General features: G+C 40.8%; 1 protein-coding gene across 2 annotated transcripts; it reads right to left on the reverse strand.

The window, feature by feature from the left end:
• Positions 1-4,353: 4,353 nt before the first annotated feature.
• On the reverse strand, positions 4,354-20,360 carry LOC138623830 (neurofilament heavy polypeptide). 2 transcript variants are annotated; one of them, XM_069703574.1, is made up of 17 exons: positions 20,087-20,360; positions 19,458-19,501; positions 18,857-18,921; positions 18,632-18,771; positions 18,462-18,522; positions 18,109-18,313; positions 17,899-17,985; positions 17,679-17,759; positions 16,710-16,880; positions 15,819-16,552; positions 15,042-15,227; positions 13,154-13,781; positions 12,996-13,066; positions 11,770-11,910; positions 11,227-11,387; positions 10,566-10,656; positions 4,354-10,351 (listed from the first exon to the last, which is right to left on the reverse strand). In XM_069703574.1, the coding sequence occupies exons 1-17, from the start codon at positions 20,108-20,110 to the stop codon at positions 10,269-10,271; spliced, it is 2,973 nt and encodes a 990-aa protein (XP_069559675.1). In that variant the 5' UTR covers positions 20,111-20,360; the 3' UTR covers positions 4,354-10,268. The 2 variants fall into 2 exon arrangements, with proteins under 2 accessions (XP_069559675.1, XP_069559676.1); XM_069703575.1 differs by lacking the exon at positions 17,679-17,759.
• Positions 20,361-20,772: the final 412 nt, after the last annotated feature.

Consider the following 20,772-nt stretch of genomic DNA (forward strand, 5'->3'; position numbering starts at 1 on the left):
CAACTGCAAACATCATATCAACACATTTCCAATGCAATTAAAAGCTTGAGTATGGAGCAGAAAAAAAAATTCCCATTATCTAACATATCCACAGTGAAGGTCAGGTGTTGTTGTCAGTCTCTCAGAATTAAAAGGCACAGAGAAAAATCAATGTCTCCTGTGACGGCAGCATCAACAGATCACAATTCAAACAGCCAGAACACGAGGCATTCATGAGAAAGAAAAATGTCTCTCTTTTGCTTCTGCCTATTGAAATAAAAACTATTAACACCCGAAGTCATAAGTTGGCATCCTTCATTCAGAGGCTGTTGAAAGTAATTTAGGGGATGTAAAGAAAATCACTACCTGAAGAAGACAAAGATAAGGGAGATTGTCTCTCAAACGTTCGGTCTCAATCATCTTTTCTTACTCTTTAACAAGCATCTCTATATACAATTTACTGCCTTTATCCGGGGCTCTACAATTAGTATGCAAGAAGGTACCAAAGAGGGCTGAGTCGGTATTTGCTGTAGATTAATTTGCTGTGTCAGACCACAGATGAATTTCAGAGGCTATTGGCTGCTTTTCAGCGCCATTATGTCTGGCTCCAAATGTGACAGTCACAAGGTGAAAGAGGGAAGATCCGCAGAGCTTTTACTCTAATTGGTGGCTTTATGAGTCCAGACGAGAGCGCGGATAGTCCTCCTTTAACAGCCTCTGATGAGCCTCCTGACACAACATCCCTCCGCAGGGTGCCAGCTGCCCAACTTTGATTGGAGCCAGAAATAAGCCCGGCTGTGATGATGGTGTCCTCAGCTTCCTGCTGTGAACATCCTGTCTCGAAGCACAGGTGGGAGGTAAACGGCTGGGAAAGTCCAGAAGAAGCAAATGTAAATATTTAATTACATTTTCTCATTAACGAAGTGTCAGTCTGTCTATGAAGATTTTCCAACCACCCTCCCTGATCTGTGATACCAGAGGTTCCTATTGAAATCACTCATCTTTTAATTATGTGCCACAAATATATTCTTTCATTTTGGAACAAGAATAAGACCAAGAATACTTTACCAAAACAGCTGGGCATTGCAGTTTCTGGGAAATGCTTCTCAACATTTACTTATAATTACATTTTTGGGAACTATTTTCAGCTGCGGATTAAAACACATTTCAATCCTTTCGCCAGACAGGAGCATTCATTTTGGACAATTCTTAAAACTTTTCGAAATATTCAATGATTTTTTTTTCTTCCGGTTATTGTTGTTTTATATCTAATGCCAATATTCTTTCTACTATATGTGTGATAAGATATCAATTGTGGTTATGGTAAATAAACTGTGGTTAGTGTGGGGCACCTAAAAACCTAACGTGAGAGAAAATCCTAATTACGGCTAATAAAAATAAAGGCAAACACAAACTCAAATCTCTCGCATGAACTTCTCACTGTAGAGAACACTCTTCTTCCTGTTTTGGTACTGAACATTGGCACTGAATGAAAATCATGAGGTGCATTATCGGAAGTAATTTCCCATGGATGGATGGCTGATACCTCAAATAACAGGATGTTATATGTGGGATGGACTCCAAATAAACTAGAGTGCCTCCGTTAATAGTAATTAGGGAACATGTCAGCCAGTGGCTCACCGATGTTTCAAGTTTAGTGTGTGAACAGCAGTGGAACTCTATGATTACGACATCAGGGTTTGGACAAACAGAAAGAAATGTTATCAGGATCATTTCATTGTTGGTTTTTGTCTTTTCGTTGAATTTTTACACAAAAGGGTACATATGAGGGTTGATCCAAAAGTTCAAAGACTGATCCAGTTGCACGTGAACAGTAAGTGGCACCGTGATGTGCACGGAGCAGAAGGAAGCTAGAACATTGGTTACTAAGTACTCAAAGATAGGTCTCTTGATCAACATCAGCGTTTGAGTTACACACGTTTTTGTGACCAGTGGTCCAGGCACATCGGCGAATTCACCATGGACTTCAGCAGAGAGCGCACATCAAAGTTTGTATCAAACTCGGGAAAACGGGAACGGAGACCCCTTGAAATGCTTCAGAAAGTCGACGGCAATGAAGCAATGAATCGGGCGAGGTGAATTGAGTGACATTTACGTTTCAAGATGGACAGAACAACACCGTCCAAGACCAAAGGATACGCATCAAGTCAGGAGCAACCAGGTGGGGTTTCTTTGATATTTGCGGGGTTATGCAACATGAATCCGTCCTCCAGGGTCAAACTGTCAACACCGAGTTATACTGTGACGTTGTGAGGCCTCTGCAAGAAATCAAACTGGCACAAACTACCTTAACTGTACCATGATGCCACTTGGGTTCCCCAACGTGACAACATGCCCACTTGTCATATTTGACTCCCAGTGACTTTTTTTCTGTTCCACAAAACTTTGACACAAAATTCGATGTGGTAAAATCACAAAACCACCGCTCACAAAAGCATGTGTAGCTCAGGTGAAGATGTTGATCAAGCAACGAAACCTGGAGCACTTACTCACTAAGAGTATAGCTTCTCTGTTCTCCATTCACATCACAATGTTTATACACAACGGGAGCAGTCTTGAAACCTTTTGAATGCCTCTTGTACATAACAATACCAGCCTCATCCTTAAAATGATAAATTCAGTAAAACTGTAGAAAACTGAGTCTAACCTTGGTTTTGGTCCACAAATTAGAATGAAAAACACTGATGTCCATGGAAACCGAGTTTTCTTTTCATAAATAGGAACTGAAATACAAAAGCTTTTCATTCACTCACTGCTGCGAATGAATTGCACAAAACAGGACATTTCCCTCCAATCTCGGCTTTTGTCCCTCACCACTGCCATGGATGTCAGTACTGTTTTTCACAGAAAATATTTAGTGGCAGCTTATAGTGGACATTTGAAAAATGTTGGGCACTGAAAGATTATATTTCCGGATGTTGGAGCCAAACGTGTCGTGATCCTTTATCCCCCACCCCCACTGTGAATTTACGGACATTTCAGGCCTGTCTCAGTCGAAGATAAACTGTGGGATACAGGAGGAGGTCACGTCGGGGACCGCGTACACCGCTAACGTGATTATTCATTAAATCACTGTGGGATGATGTTGTCAGCTTTCAAGCCGCCATGCATATTATGAAGGAACTTCACAGGGATGTGCTGTGCAGCGGGATGATATGTCTGCAAGAGAAATGGGTCGGACCGGGGGGAGATGGATATAGACTCGGGGAACGGTACAGATTGATCAGGATCTACAAAAACAGGCACGTCACGTTATTTTCGAACAGAGACACGTCAGTTTGCAAGTGCAAAGCCCCTCAGAGATTAAATGAATCGGCAAAAACTGGAAACATCGTGAGCTGATACCGACATGCGACAAAAAAAAAATTGGAAAATTTGAAGTAGCTTCTGGTTTTTATAAAAACGCAAAACCCACAACGTGATCAATCATTTCTTTAGCCGCTCCTTGACTCGTGTATTTATAAAGGGGCTAGTATTCAATTAGCAGTTATTACAGCCACTCCATAAGTTAACTGGATATCAGTGTGATATCATTCACAGACAGCTGCTCTGCTTTTATCTTGCCTCCTCTCTCTGCAGCTCACTTCATATCCGAGGGGAAGGTAGCCTACGGGCAGTGAGGTGCATCTGGCTTGAGCTGCTGCTGCCATCAACAATCTACAGTTTTAAAAGTGTTCAGTAGGAGCAGACTGAATTCAGGGTTAGCGAGCGTTGAATGAGCGTCCCAGAGAGCATTTCTGAAATGTTTGCAACAACATGCTGATGAGAAATGACTTCGCCCTGAATCCACCTTTTACCAGAAGAAAATGATCGCTGTGGTCATTGATTTCTTGCTCTTACTGAATGTATTGCGCTGACGAGGGAACATACACGGTTGAAGTTGCCGAACCAGCTGTCAGAAGATAATTGTGGAGTTTTAGATTCAAAGGCTACTTCTGTTCCCCGAGGCCTCATTAAGAGCATAACCCTGAGCAAAATTCTCTACTGTAGTCATTCGTTTTGGTTCATTCTCAAGAGAAACTGGGGGTCCAGCATACGTCAAACATGTGTGCTGTTCTTCCGAGAGTCCTTCTGCTTGCGTGATCAGAAGTGCGTCCGAGGAGCAGGGCTCAGTTAGAGGAGCAGACTGTGGGTGGATGTGATGGGACTGAGTCGGGGGGGGGGGTGAGTGATCAGACAGGTAGCTCAGTCATTAGGGGGAAATCATCCACAAGGATTTAATAATGAAAGGGCTTACGTTTTTTTTTTTTAATTTTTTTACAATATATTGAAAAGTCTGTCATTTAATTGAGGCATAAATTTAGATTTTCAGCAGCAATAATGAAAATGAATTCTGCATGTAATTCCGACTGTATTACATCAAGTGGGTTTTAAATTTGCAGTTTAATGATTTTAATGAACCTGAAGTAAGATTTAGCTTTTATTATGGGATGAGGTCAAAAATACATTTTCAAAGCCTCAAGTACTTCATTTCTTTTATTTGTTGATTTTTTTTTTCTATTCTTTTTTTTTTTTAGAAAAGTGGTTATTTTTCAGTTACTGCACACAGCTACAAGTCAAGAGTACTGGATAAAAAAAAAAAAGTGTCCATCACAAAGTCTTTACACCAAGTCAGAGTGAATATACAAGGCGATGGCTATTACCATCATTACCAGCTGTTCCATAGTTTGAAACTCAAATTTCCATTCACTGAATTTACTTTAAAAGTTTTAGTGTGTATTCATTATGTCCAGTTCTTAAGACAATGATGAGTAATCTCAGTTCATTTTCCTTTCTTTGGTGAAGTCAAATAAAACACGCTGCTTCCTGCTGAAAGCGACTCCTTTCTAAGCTGAAGGAAGTAATGCCACTGTTGGTTTTTACTTCGGTCTATTTGCCCAGAACATTGTGAAAAGTCTGAGACTGAACAAGTCTTCCGACCTGAACGTCTGTACAAGCTGCGTGTCCCTACCCATCGATGCAACCTGTAGCAGAAGGAGTTTACCAGAGGCAAGACGTAAACCACAGTAAACTTTATTAAAGTCATTATTAAAAGAATAAATAAATAACCCATTTTTAATATGACGATGCCATGGTAAAGATAACATATCCTCTCTTATTTAACAATAGAAGAAGAAAGGAACCATTAAAGAAGTAAAAATGAGCCGTGGGAGCAACTGAACTTTAACTGAACTTTTGCTCGACAAAGAAATCAAAACTCAACTTGAAAAACACATAGCAAAGATGAACAAGAGATTAAATTAAGAGCTGCTCATAACGGTGTAATGGCAAAGAAATGAAACTGTTCATTTTTTTCCCATTCAAATCGAAAAGGCTACTGGACAAATTTGCCAAACACGCCAACATCTGACGCACGTTGTCTGAAAGAATTTCGAATATTTAGACTTAGGTACGTCACAAAAAGTTTTTAGTTCGCTCACAAAATTGCAGTTTGAAACCAAACCTCACCAGGTCCAACGCCTCGAGACTAGAAAACATTCATCACAACGGTTACAAGTATTAGCATGTAACCAATGTTGTCTTGTTTAAAAGAAATTGAGCTGTCAGCTCGAAACAGTGGCCCGTCCACCCACGCTGACAACTTCTCTCCCTGGACTTTGTAGCTCTGTAACCTTGTCACAGGTGTCACTGTTTTAATTTTCTTTTTGTCTCTCTGTCCTCGTACCTTTTTAACATGAGCCAAAGGAGCACCTGCAGTGCCGTCTTTCCAATTTCGCCTCGTTTCTCCAGCCTTTGACAACTTTTTTTCATTAAGTTACATTTTCTTCCCACCCAAAATCAAATTGACTTTTTCCTCTCATGCCATTAGCACCTCTTATGCCATTAGCACAGTGGAGCACTCACATGAAAGACATTTTAATGGTTCTACAGTACAGTATGCTACCATGCAAATGGTTTCCATTGTCAGGCTGTGCAGTCATAAATCTACATAAACGTACCAGATTAACCTGTTAGGACAGCCCGGAAAAAAATGTGGATTCAGTCTCCACAGAAACCCTCATCATTCTGGAAACACCAACAGATGCAACACATAATCAAAGAGGTCATGTGCTTAAAATTCTTGGGGGGAAAAGTTATGTGTCCAGGTCCGGTGCGAAATAAACTCAATGTTCGAGCCATAAAGATAAACGATATTCCAAATGGGCGCAGTCTGTCAAACTCTTGATACTTTTCTGTGGACATTAAGGGTGTCCTGGTGTTTCTTGTCTATTTCCACATTACACAGTGGATGTGTGTATCATTTATTGTCCTAATGACTTAAACACCGAGTCTGTTTACAAGAATATGCTCTTCCCTGTAACTCATGTGGATAATGAATCAGTTAAAGTTCCTCAAAGTCCTGTTGCATCCGTGCCATGTGTGTAAATATCCTCTGTAAACAAGGGTGTAACCAGGATGTAAAACAACAGGAGAGAGGGAAGGTGGGGGAGTACATTTTAGTCTGCGGCATGCAGCTCTTTCTGCTGTTTGTGGTTTAATTCAGAACATATTCTTTGAGAAAATATTAAACGCCTGTAATTTCCCTCTCAGATCGATCGAGCCTTTGTGTGAAAAATTCAAATGAACATTAAAAAAAATCATTTCCTGCTGTTTTGCCTGAACCTGAAATTTGCTGGATTGTTGTACGCTGATTAATGGAGCGACGCAACGGCTTTGTTGTTAAACAGTTTATTATACGCTCTCGTGCCTATTAGCAAAAGGGTCAAAAGCCAAACAAGAGCACCGGGCCAATTAGAACAAAGGAGGGAAATCATACTCAATGCTTGAAGTCTGCTGCTGGAGCGGAGACTCAGACTAATCACAGACAGCTTGTATAGCCTTTGTGCGGACAAATTAACTTATGGCATGCGAGGCTCAGTGAAGGCAAATACTGTGTGATTGATATTCTGCTTATTGAATGTGCTAACAGCCAGGTTTCTCGCTGACGTTTCTTCCTGCTGCTCTAATTCTGGATTACAATGCAGCGGGTCAGATTTGTTATTCAGAAGTGTAAACACTGCAGCTTGTATTAACTTTTGCTGCCTTCTGTACTCAAACTTTATCAGACTTGTGAACACTGTGGTTTTTCCGAAAGCTGTTTGTTGATAAACTCTTCACCCATAAAGTTTTTTTTGCAGAAAAAATAATATCAAAACAGACTTTCAGAGCAACAACTGCCGGCATCAAAACATTTCTTTTCAGGCGGTAAATATAAAAAGTCAAACTTACGCCGGAGGAGGAATAATTTATCCTTCAAGAGTGATGACTCTACAGATTAAAACATAAACCATCTTTTCATTTTCGCAACTTGACATGTGGGATGAATCTTTATGAGAATACATGTTGATCCCCATCCCCCCCAAGTAATACCAATCGGGTAAGTGCCGTATGTGTCCTCGCTGTTTTAGATACACTTATGTCAGATGCATTAAGAGACAGCAATGTGAGCAAGAGAGTGCATTTTGCCCGTCGTGGGCTGAGTTTAAACTCTGTGTTAGGCAGACTCTCAAGAATGCATTATTCAGTGCCTGTCTTTCTACTTAAACCAACTTATCCCAGGATGGGATTGTACATTTGCACTTTACCTCAAGTTTAGGCAGGCAGCCAGGACAAATGCACGACCCGTTTCTTCCACTCCCTTTCTGATTTGAGTTTTTTTTAGTCAGCCTTGCGGTAAAGTTCTGATCGTTGGTGACTGAAAAGTCTTTCTAACTATTGAGTGAAATTCGTTCCCCTGAGGATGAATTCAATATTTTAGGAATTCTATTATATATATTTTTTTTCACTTTTATCAGAAGCTGGACAAAATGTTCTCATGGTGGGAGAAATCTAACTTCTGCTAGTCACAAAATGGGAAAAGACCTTCTCCCCACGAAAACGCAATAATTCTTAAGATTCAGGTGACTCCACATTAATGAAAAAGTTTATCCATCCGTCTACAATCTACAACCTTCACCGTTGGAGCCTTTTCCAGCTGACTATGGCCAAATGCGGTGCAAACCCTGGACAGGTCTCCAGTCCATCGCAGGGCCGACACGCATGTCTTCGGACTGTGGGAGGAAGCCTGAGCGCCCGGAGAAGACACAAGCAGGCACAGGGAGAACATGTAAACTCGGCACAGAAAGAACCAGAACCTTCTTGCCGTGAGGCATCAGTGCTGACCACAGCGCCACCGTGGTGCTCTCAATGAAAACATAACTCTGAACGTCAGGCAAACATTTGCTTATGTTCTTCTTCTTCTTGGCAACAAATCCCATGTAATGACTGTATTTCAGCATGCTGAATTCTGCATTGAGAGCACATTGGCACTTTTGTAGAATCCCTGGTGGGTGACTGATATTTGCATTTTACATACATGTATGCACAGACAATCGCTGCCACGCCAGCATAATTGGCTACATAATCACTTATGCACCATCTGGAGGATTAAAAAAAACAAAACATATATCCAGGTGGGACAAGGTGATGGTCTGATTATTTCAGCCTGAAAACGGGGTATCTTAGCTGTAGCACAACAGAAACCATGGCAACACCATGGGTGTATAAAAGAGAACCGGATTACATCTTCAAAACTGGCACTCCATTCATTTACAAGTTGTTCAGTGCTGCATATGGCAAAAAAAACATGCACCATCTTTTTGCAGAGTTCCTCGCACTTATGGCCAAAAATAGCGTACATTTAAGAAGGTAAATAAATTGGGACACTGCTCAAGTCGAAGACAAACAAATCCTCTCAGCCTCCATTAATGTCAAGAATTAAAATCAGCATTTCAAGTTATTAAAACTAGAATTATCAACATATTATATCTTCTTTCTTGTCCTCCAATATCATGAAATTGAAAAACCAACAACAGTGTTAATCTGTCTATCAAAGTAGGACCGTTTAAAACACGAGGCTTGATTTAGTAAAACCAGACTTTAGACCCTGGTTTCTCCAGCGCTATCCGGCACATGTAGAGCTCTACGTTAAAAACCCACATTGCTCACGCTCGGCGTGACAAGTCATCAGCATCACAACACTACACCAAACATATGCAAGTCGTACCGAAATCCAACACCCTTCATCTGAAAAAGTTCATGCTGAACATGAAACATTTCACTCGGCCCTGTTCTCTCACATGAACAGAGCAGAGTTGATGTTCCGTCCGTTTCACTGCACAGATGCTGCAGATGCAGGCAGCATATTTGGTCATAGGCATATGGTTTATAATTAAAGACCTGGGAGGCCGTTCCAGTGAATTCTCTGGTGGTCCGAGCAGCATCCACTTCTCTGAAGGAGATCCTGCCCCGAGGCTGCTGGAGCACCGTGCACAGCTAAAACTACACGTTGAAAAGATCAAACCGATAGGCTGCCGAAAGCTCTGCTGCGCAGAACGCTCTTTACCTCCGTTTTCTTTTCAAGTCGTGGATGTTGACTAGTTGAATTCAAGGGGGCTCCATCAGGGCATCCGTGTCGGTGATGGACATTTTATAGCCTGCGGAAACAGACTCAAACGCTTGTAACAGAAGGACCTTCATAACACAATAAAATAACTTTTCAGCAGTTCAGTGTTATATTATACCTAAAGGTAATTTTGCAGGTTATTAAATGTTTCGTGACAGAGCAGGAGATACGACTTTTAGCAGATGTAAGAAAGAAAGTGATTTTGGTGTGTGAGCCACGGTCTTGTATATAACCGACAAATGTCTCTTTAACACGGACTAAATTCCGTTTTGTTTTTTTATATCAGTTTTGTGCTGAAAAATGTCACCAGACATCAGTCAAGCAGTATTATTACATCCACCAAAGCGGTTATGTTTTCAATGCCATCTGTCATAAAAAAAAACATTCGGCCCGCTTTTCATGAAACTTGGTGTCAGGGTGACGAATGTGTCAGATGATGATACCCTGTTTTAATAAAACTGTATCTGACAACTCTGTTTAGCAGACAGTGATGCATGATGTTGAACAAGATCTGTACTGTAGACCGCACGGCTGCCGTGTAAACGCATTCAGTCTTCACATGAAACTCAACCGTAGTAACAAAAAGCATAAAACTTTATTTACAAGTCTCTCTTGTTTTGTTTTTTTTTGTTTGTTTTTTTTACCTCATCAGAATATTAGAATTTCAAGCACAGCTTTGGATCCAAAAAAAAAAAAAAAAGTAAAAACTAACTTGCAGACAATTTTCTATTTACATCCTATATTCTAATAGCTAAAGTAAGAGAATTTCATTGGTTGCACATCCCCAGTCTATTTTAAAACACATTGAGGTGTTTGGTCATTTCTGAACATTCACCCGACTGTTTCACTCTGAACTCTCGGTGAATATCCTGGTGAAGTACAGAACTGCAGGTTGTGCGTTGACGTTGTGGATGCTGTAGGCATGACCTGTGTGAACAGAATAGTAACATCGGTGAGAAACAAACAGGACTATTATTAAACTATTTAAAAAAAAAAAAAAGTACAATTACCACTAAAAGATCTTATATGTTATGTGGTCACAACTGATGAAACGATCACCTGGAAAACTGGATTATAAATTTCCAACCAAGCACTGTACTACTGGCTTAATAAAGTAAATGTAATGACATCATACTCTTACCACTCTGCACCATGAAGGATTTTCCTGGTCCGAAATGTGACTTGCTGCCGTCGATGGTTACAATCACAGAACTCGTTAATAAGTTAAAAACCTTTAAAAAAAAAAAAGGAAAAAAAAAAAGAAGACAATAATGCAAGAGTGAAGCAAGTAAATTAAAGAAAATACAAAATGGATGGACTTTAAGAATTTCAGTGTATAAGAAGAGTGAGAGGGGGTCCGTTCAGATCAAAGATTCACGACTTTTCACGACTTGCAAATCACAAGTCTGCATCAGCCTGAATCCTGCAAGTTTACATCCTATCAAGGAACATGTCCACAGAAACAACGGTCTGTAGTTCTGTTTCTACTGGTGGCTTTTGATGAAATAAAAAAAAAAATATATGGAGAGAATCCATAATTTGGAGCCACTCATGGATGCTTCAACAGAAATCCCTGGAGGCTAATGAAAGTGTTGATATTTCCTATAATAATCCGGGAAAAAAAAAAAAAACACCAGCTGAGTGTCAGTCAGCACCATCAGCCGGGTTGCCCAAACGTAGACAGCTCACACTGCTGAAACCTTTTTCCCGGCAATGTTTTGTCTTGTCGCAAATTCTTTGGTCTGAACTGGGCTTAATACAACCTAATGATGTGTGAGAAACAAAATAAGAAGTGTACAGACTGTTGTGGCACTGTGATCCACCCAGAGAGGCTTCTTCATGTGGGATCCCAGCAGGAGCTTTCCGTTACAGATGGAGCCGCTGTTCAGGTCGACCTGGAGGCCCATGGCTCTTTCCTGGTAGGAGTACCAGTCAAACTGGTCCGGAGTGACCGCAGCACCGTCTGCAACAAGATTACAAAATTATTCAAATGACAGGTCCGACCAGTAATCACTTCGTTTTATACACGACCTCAAAAATGTTTTGTTTGAATAGAAATTTTTTTTTGTCCGCTTTACAGATAAAATGTTTTAATTAATCTGCTCAACTCTAGAAAGTGTGAAAATCAAACTCCGCATCAGGAAGTGGTTACTCTGTCCATGAACGACCGCTTTTTTTTTTTTCTCTTTTTTTTTTTTTAAACCTGCTGTCCCACAAGACACCTCGTTCACAGGAGCCGATAATCCAAATACGAGATGATCACACATTTAGCTAAGAAACAGCATTAAGTGAAACACAAACTCATCCGTGAATTCAGAACTGGCTTCTTTTTTTTTCTTTCTTACTGCCGGCAGTGGTGGCCCAGAGGTTCTTAAACCACTCGGAGACGTTGTCGTTATCCTTCGGCTCTAATACCAGCGGTGTGAGAGGAGGAGCACAAAGATCTGATGCCGAGAGCACGGCGTGGACTCTGGACGATGGCAGAGCTGCAACACAGTACAGATGGGAGGTACACTTAGTGATCGGTCAGAAAACATTCCCACCCCCCCACACCTCCCCCCTCCCCCATTTATTCAGGCACACAGTCAACAATTATATATTCATATGTTTAGCATTCATATTCAAGTGATGCGAGCTGCACATGGAGAAGCGAAAAAGGCCCAATTGCAGCGTTTTCGAGTCTCCACAGGAGGTGAAAGGAGCTTTCGTGTAAAGGAGTGCAGCGTTGAAATCCGCATTTGGAGCCTGACGGAACAAGTGTCACACGTGTCATATTCATTTTACATCTTCAGGACGGAGCGACCACCGACTGAGCGCACTCACTCACTCCTTTGCCCCACAGTGAACGTTACATTTAAGCTTCTCCTTTTGTTGAATCTGAATCCAATTTTGAATTTGCTTTTCTGCTTCTGTATTCCTATTTAATCTGTTTTGGGTGTTTTGTTTGGAGTTTGAAAAAAAGTTTGATAACTTTTTTCCAAGTTATCAAAAATACCACAGGTTCTTACTTTAAAGCAATTGATCATATCATCCCCAAAAACGCTACATTTCTTAGTCGTTTCATTGACTGTGATGAAGCTTCGTTGACTTTGGTGAAGTAAACGAAACCAGCTGGTGACTGAAATGCAGTTTTATAGCTGCAACAAAAAAGAAAATCCATACAGCTGTAGTTTTCAAACAACTATATACTCTTCAAGCCTTGTTGATTATTACCATTTACACACCTACGGCTTGTCCTGTGGTAAATATTTCTGTCTCGTGCTTTTTGAAAGTGACACTAAAGTGAGATATTTCTACCTTTAAGTATTACCCCCTTTCCTTGAATTTTCATTCTAGATCTATAGAAATGTTAGGAGGCTATTCGTTATTATTACTTTGTTCAATTAAAATAATAAGTATTGGGGGAAATATATCAAACGCGGTAAATCTGTATTTTTAGGGGTGTAAGGAATGACATGAAATCAAATATGCAGAAAAGCCTCAAAATAAAAAATAAAATAAAAACTGGAACCCAGGGAGACAAATCAAAATAAAGGGGTTAGTAAACATTTAGACATTATTTAACACCTACTCATGTCGTCATTGTCTTCGTACTGTTCCAGCTCAATCATGGAGATCGGTCCACTTTTGAAGACGTTCGACCTAAACAAAAATATTTAGAAATAGTGAATAAAAAAAAAAATACGGTAAGAGACACAGGTAAAGATGAATAGAGCAACTTTCCCTTACATGTTGTCTGACTCACACCTGTTGCTTTGAGGGGTCTTGTGGCTGTGGGAGCTGCTTTGTGCGCTGCTGCATTCACCTCCATCCTCACCGAGAATATCAGCACCGGTCCTATTGTCTGTTTGACAGTCAGCAGTAGAGATTTCCTCGACGTGGTGTGGAGTGACATTACGTCTGTTATTCCTGCGCGTGTCTCTTTTGTTCGCCAAAGTCTGGACTGAAGTCAGAATGTCTTTAAACGCCGGCAGAGAGCGCTTGTCGGTCCTCAGAGACGAAGGTGGCATTTGTTTCGGGGAAGGCGCGTGAGCTCCCCCCAGTGGCTTTGACGAGCCTGCTTTGCTGCCATTTTTAGGAATACCAAGTCCAAGAGATTTGCTCTGTTTAGCCTCGGTTTTTCTTTGCTTACGAGGTTTGGGCTCCTTGGGATGAAGCTGCTCGGGCTGTGACGGCACCATCTCCAAATCCTCATCTTCAATGCTGCTTACCATCCACCAGCAACTCGGCGGTTTCCTCCTCCGTTTCGCTGGTTCTGCCTCCCTGAGCTGCTGCCTGCTTTGTCTGGCCGAGGCCGGTGATGCGGGTGTGATGGATTTTCTCTCGTTAGAGGCGCGACGATAAACTCTCTGACCACCTGGAACAAAAGTAAATTTACTCACGTTAAGCTCAATTATGAGGCGTTTCCATTTTATGCTGCTACACACACGGCTTCAACTCCACAGAGGCAAATGTACTTTTTACTCCACTATATTTATCTGACAGTTAGAGTTGCTGACTCATTTGCAGATTAGGACTCTATATAAAAACACAAAAAGCTTATAAATCACTTTTTTAAATATTAAACAAGTAGCTCCAAACCATTTTGGGTTGTTAGTCTTTATTTAAAAAAAAAAAAAAAAAAAAAAAAAAGTCCCTGGTTGGGCCCCATGTCATATTTCAGATGTCTATAAAGTTGTCAGCATCTCCACAAAGGCTGTTTTTTTAATTTTTACAACTGAAGTTTGTTTGCATTGGTTTTAATCATTTGATATGTTTGTAAACTTTGCGTGTTTTCTCCTTGATAATGATTCTTTTTACACAGTGAAAAAATTCCAAGCGAACCAAAGTACATCAGCGCAAACCCCGAGACATCGTTCACTCAGCTCGTCGGTCAGATGAGTAAAAAAAAAAAAAAAAAAGCAAACACAAAAAGAAAAATCCAGTATTCTGGACCAGTGCACATCTCCGTGAGAGAAACATTGCTCTCCATTTTAACAGCTAAAACTGCAGCCACAGAACGACAAATGCACTTTGGGGAAACGTCTTGGAAAATCCCGCTTCGCACTTTGCCAAGAAGACGAGCTGCCGTCAAGACGACTCGGCAGAACGAGGACGCTCAGGTCAAACTTTCATTGTCCACCTGGTAGCAGAGTCGGATACTGTTCCCACCACAAATGAACCGCTTCAGACTTGAATGCCACCGCCTCTGAACGGTCTCGGTGCCGTTGTTTTGGTTCCCGCCAGAGTGAGATTACTGTGGTCAGACGTGATTACACCAAGACGAAAAACAACCAGAGTCTGATTAACCAGAATAAATAGCGAAGGTATTAAAACACCCTGAGCAACACGAACCAAACTTCTCAGATGGTTTTCCTTAAATTATATATTTTTTCGAGCGAAGAAGAAAGCAAAGATTAAGAATTATCTTATGGCCCATCAAGATTCACCTCCTGGTCATTTGAAGGAGACCAACGCCTTGTTGGGAGGCCAGTGACTAAATTACCAAACAGCATATATGAGAATGTGAAAAGTAGCTCAAACTTAAACCAGCTGCATAAAATGCTCCAAACACATTTGATGCATCAGCATTGTCAGACAGCATCATGTATATTTAGCTACCGGTACTTTTACTCACGTAAAGGATTTGAGTGTTTCTTGAGTTTAGCCTGCTCGCGGTCAGTTTCCTCGGCGCTCTCAGGGCAGCTTAACCACCACTGACCCGCCTGCGGCCTCCTCCTCCTCTTCCCAACAACCGGACTGTCATCGGATGAACACCTGTCAGACTCAACTGGTTGGTTGTTTCGTTCAGCCTTTTCTTGTTCTGTGGGACGACAGGAGAATGCATGCAATACATGTTACGCTAAAAAACTTTTTACCAGTTAGTTTTCAATGAAGGACGGTGAAGAGGAGCGGTTTCATATTGTAATGCTAACGATGTATTTTCTTACACATCGATTTCCATATAATGGTGTTTATTCCGCTTATTTGTCGTCTGCTGTTCATTGAAGGTTTCTGCTCTGAACTTATTCATATGTAAAATGACTTCACATGTTTGCCAAGTTAAGTATCTTTACCTTTTAATACCACATTATTTAATACCTCTTATTGGGATTATTGATGATATCACTATTTTTTTTCCCTGTATAAAGTATAATAAATCAGCCAAAACTGGTGATATCTAATTAGAGCCCATTCTTAGTTGGATATTTTTTTAGTTCTGCACTGCGTTTGGGTTACAGATGACCCTACAAAGAAAAAAACTTAAATATATTCACAGTAGACCAATTATTAAACGACCTAAATGTAAGTGGATTGAGATCTTTAAGTTTCCAGCTTTACAACTGTTAAACGGGGGGCAGCAAAAGCAGAATATCGATTTTGAAAACATTCAAAAACATTTGATTTTCATTACCATCTTCTGAGGACTTTGATTTCTTTGTTTCAGAGGACTTCTGTGCTTTCGTCTTTGTTCTCCGAGAGGGTTTTTCTTTTTCCCTGCTCGCGCCGTCTTTATGTTGATCCTCTGCCTTGTCACTCTCTTTTGATGGAACTTTCTTGAGCTGTTTTTTCTTTTTGTTTGGTGTCTTTTGTTCCATTAAGTCCCCTGCAGGAAGATCCTGAGGACTGGACAATTTGTCCTCACCATTTCCCGGCCCAGTCTCCACATAGTTCTTCTCTTTTCCTTTCCTCTTCTTCACTTTCTGTTTAACAGTCTGACTTCCCACGATGCTGTTGGCCTCGTCTGATTGCTGCTGTTTTTGTGACGTCTCTGGTGGGACGTCCTTCATCTCCCTATCTGTTGAGCCCTCTTTGTCGGTGCTGGAAGTCCGTCTCTTCATCCGTTTTTGTGACGTCTCTGGTGGGCTGTCCTTCGTCTCCTTGTCCGTTGAGCCCTCTTTGTCGGTGCTGGAAGTCCGTCTCTTCATCCGTTTTTGTGACGTCTCTGGTGGGCCGTCCTTCGTCTCCTTGTCCGTTGAGCTCTCTTTGTCGGTGCTGGAGGTCCCTTGCTGCCTCGTTCTGTTAATGGGGGCAGTTTTACGTGGGATGGAAAACCAAAACGGCGTATCATCTTCCAGAATCAGAAAATCGTCCTCTGGCTCAGGAGGAGGAGTGGGTGCTTTAACCGATGACAGAAACTTCCTGGAACTTGAAAAAACACAAACAAACAAATTAATTCTTTGTTGTTTTATGAAGTAATACGCGAAGATTACTGCTGAGGCTTTTACTTTGTCAAGATGTTTCAGTTGCGGTCCCTCAGACATGGTCAGAGCAACAAATTAAGGTGCACTCTCTCTACACTCACCATGCAGGTTTTGACTGTCCAGCATCTTTGAGCTTCTGCAGAAAAGCTCCAATACGAGAGGACGTGTCCAGAGGTGCTCGCCTGTGATCGCTTTCCGAGTTCTTCTCTGGAGCTGCAAGTTCAGGCTCCTTCATCACCGAGACAGCAGGCGGCTCGGAGTTTTCTTGCCTGCTATTATCCGCGAAGACGAAACAATACAACTGAAACGCAACTTACGACGGCTAAATAGGGCTAAACAGCTGCATAAACAATGGCACAAAATGATGCCGCGATAACTGCCACAAGACATGTAATACTGTTATTGTACGAGGGTGGATCAATACGTTCTGGGTCGCTGTACAAGCAGCAGTCTCGGAACTTATTGATCCATACTATTATATTATAGTCTGGAAGTTTAAAAACAAAATCCAATGTCAAAATAAAAGCCAACCAAAATGTTTTCCCAAAAACACAACGTAAGCATCTTGATACAGATTCAAAACCAGCATTTTACTATTTAAATGTTTCTAAATTACCTCAAACTTAGTTATGCATTTGTGTGCCGAGATCCCAAGAATAAAACAAATCGCTTCACGTCTGAAGCACAGACTGGTTTCTGTTCATTGATAAATAAAAACTATTCATCGCCTTATTTTAAAAGCAATCCTTTCTTTACTTTTAAAAGGCTCACACTTCTTCACAAGACTAGATTTTTACTGTCAAACTGAGTAATTGTTATAGTATAAATGTGATATTGTACCACGGAGCACACACAGCCACAATTCTTTCATGAGCAAAGTAGAGAAGTCCCCAAAAAGTTTCTCTGTTACGATTTTGCGTAGAACAAATATTAGCCATCATATAATTAGGGGTTGTTCTTTAACTCCCATATACTGGTACTAGTGTCCAGTATCATTGGGGCAAAAGAGCTGGAGTCAAAGAACAAACTAACAATACCGATAGAACAAAAAAAAAATCAACACTTCATACCTTGGTATTTTTCTTTGGCCTTTTAAAACCGGTGTTTGAGGTTTCTTAGGGGTTTTTGCTTTGGCTATGTTTCTCTCTTTGCTGCATATGAAACACATTAATAACAAACAAATGAATGCCAAGCTTAGTCCTATTTAGGGCATGAATATCACTGGCTTGTGAAAACTTAACACACTGTTGAGAATTGAAGGGAAAAAAACAAAAAAACAAAAAAACTTACCATGATGCTTCTGCCTTGTTTTTCTGACGAGACTGTTTGGTGAGAGCAATCTTGCTTGGAGGAGATTCCAATTCAGAGTCACCAATCCTAGAAGAAAGAAGAATTGTAGACACATTTAGAAAAAAAACAACACTCCTAAGACACAAAAGCAAGCAGAGTTAATTTCAAACATCTTATTCCCGGTAGCAGGATCAGTATTACTTGACATACTCCTCTGTGACTTGTCCGTTGCACTGAGGGTTCTCGGCGGGTAGCGACTCCGTCTTTGCCTCTTCTTTTCCTTCATCTTCAAAAGGGAAGAGAATTGGGGACACCACTTGTTTTCCTTCTTTGTCCTGCTCTCCTACACCCGCAATCTGCTCGATAGGACTAGATGTCTGTACAGGACCATGGGCTTTAAATGGGATGTCCAAATCTGCAACAAGGAAAAGAAAAAAAAAAAAAAAAAAAATTTAAATGAGAAACATTTAGACACAACATGAAAAGTGACTGAACATTAAGTATGTCTTATTTTAAAAAGAGAAAGTATTTTTTCAGTAAATTACAGGTTTGATGTCTCCTACCAATGTCCTGATTAGGACTGGGTGATCTCACTGCAGGATGCAGGACATCTCCTTTAGGACCCTAAAGAGTAATAAAACATACATGTCATGACTCACAACATCTAAGGGCATCGAATCTTGTCCAATTCAAGAAAGCTACATAAAGCACATGAACGGTCACTGTATATTACCACTTGGTATTCTGGAGGTTTTTCTACTGGGTGTTCCTCCTCTGGGACCGGAGAGGCCCCCGTCTCATTCTGGTTTGTCTCAATATCAAACGTCTGGAGCATAGTAGACAGGGGAAGTGGACCATCATGTGGGGATGAGTCTGAAAAGAATAAGTAAGCCAAGGTTAACATATTGAAAATGCAAAAACGAACCGCAAAACCATAAATCAAGTGAATCCCACTCACCCAAATCATCAAACATCCTGTCAACATCCTCCAGTGTCAACGGTCCGGCCCATTGCTTTGTTGAACTAAAAAATTAAAAAAAAAAAAAAAAAGGTCAGTGTAAAATGAGCGTTGTAGCATTTCATGCTTCTCGTTACAAATCCAGAGATTTTCAATATAAATAAATCCACAATAATCACAAATTATATATATAGCTATCAAATAAGCCAGTGTTCGAGAAAGACATACATAACCGAATCATTTATTTGAGACAAATGGTGACAATTAGTGTCACAGCGCACAGGAAATAAAATTAGTAAAGCTCATTTAGGCATATAACAAGCCTGTACGCTATAAAGCTTCTGTCTCAGTGTTACTGTTACTACTGAAGCAGAAGTGTTATTGAAGGAGCAAGTGGCCTTCAGATAACAGTTGGAGAGACCAGGACCTGGACGACGGAGAGTCTTCACAGACAGGTTGCACAGATCCCAAATTTCAGCTCTGTGGTTTCTGATTTAAAACAGCGCTCGCTCACAACAGTCTTCCACTTACCAACAGCAAATGAAAACTATGAATTATTAACCTAACAAGGCATTCCCTTTAAAAACGTGTTTAAACATACCTTTTCTTGTTTGTGAGGAAGGAGAGCTTTCTCTTGGGTCTCTTCTGTGATCAGACAACAAATACGGAATATATTAGCCGAGTTTTCACCTGTAGTTTCAGTCAAATCTGTACTAAACTTTGTAAATTAGGAATAAAAGAAAAACATCACTGTTTAAGGACATCAACTTGAATTAATAGTACAACTTATTAGACCATGGCCCAATACCAGTACACGCTACTACAAACATATGTACAAATAAATATAAATAGGAAAAACAATAATAATGTGTTATTTATGTAACACAGTGTAAAAAAACAAACAACAACAAAAACCCAGTTTCTTCGGGTGCTGCGCATCATCAAAGACTTTAAACATTTAAGCCATTAAAAGACAAAATAAAATAAATGAATTAAAAGAAAATCTGAATACTGGTGTTGATGACCTGATCAAGAGCTTCCGGCTCTCAAGACAAACAACACAGGAGGGCAGTGCTTGGTGGTGGTGTTGTTGTTGTTGTTGTTTTGTAAACAAAAACCGATACACTTTTTTTTGTTTTTTTTTGTTTTTTAATGTTACGTTTTGAGTTTCGGTTTTCCCGGGGGATGAAAACAAAGAAAGGGCGGAACACAAGAAGACGTTTAACTCACCAAAGCGGGATAGTTCGTCTCCATTTGTGCTCGCTGGTTGTTTCCTGTCGCAACGGTCACGTTAGCCGACTTGTTTCCAACAGCGAGACCCTCAACAGCCACGTTTCATTTCGTTTTCGGTCGCTTCTTTAATCGGCCAGCCTCCCCACCCCCTCTCACCTTCCTCCGGTTGCATTTGTGTGTATCCGCTCTACGGCGATGAAGTTAGGAGTAGCGCCTGATGAAAAGTTAGTGGACAAGCTATTTCATTCGACTGTTGACCAGCGTTAGCAAAACAATGGCGCTGTTTTGTAGGCTGAATAACCCGCGCACTTCTGGGAGAGCTGGCGTTATTCCGCCCGGTGCACTGCCTCACAGGCAGGAAAATCGTCAAAACGAGACACGCTAACCCACAGTCCGTGCCTTTTACCGCGTGAAACGTGAGTGTAATGAAATAATACGTAGTTCTCGGACTGTTGGCGCTTGTAGGTAGTGAAAATAGTCCTGGCTCTGTTTGCGCTTGGTGCCTGAAAGACAACGCGCAGGGGTATAATGTATATGCGTCGCTGAGGGTGTTCTTCTTCTACAATTTTCTCTTCCAACGGGTTTGGCCTGAAGTCTCCCTTTGCGTTGTCGCCCCCTACAGTTTAATATTAACTCCTCACCTTCAGAAAATACTCCAGAAAAGACCAAAAGAAAGATGTGAC

This window comes from Brachyistius frenatus, unplaced genomic scaffold, assembly GCF_029030835.1.
Source record: "Brachyistius frenatus isolate BFR_SWC_R1_liver_20210118 unplaced genomic scaffold, ASM2903083v1 Contig_47, whole genome shotgun sequence".
NCBI lineage: Eukaryota > Metazoa > Chordata > Actinopteri > Embiotocidae > Brachyistius > Brachyistius frenatus.

Coding starts and splice junctions, on each gene's coding strand:
- LOC138623830 (XM_069703574.1), bottom strand. CDS start 20,110: ATGGAGACGAACTATCCCGCTTTG. Junction 18,314..18,461: donor CAGTCCTAATCAGGACATTG/GTAGGAGACATC, acceptor TCCTTGTTGCAG/ATTTGGACATCCCATTTAAA. Junction 16,881..17,678: donor GGCCAAAGAAAAATACCAAG/GTATGAAGTGTT, acceptor CGCGGATAATAG/CAGGCAAGAAAACTCCGAGC.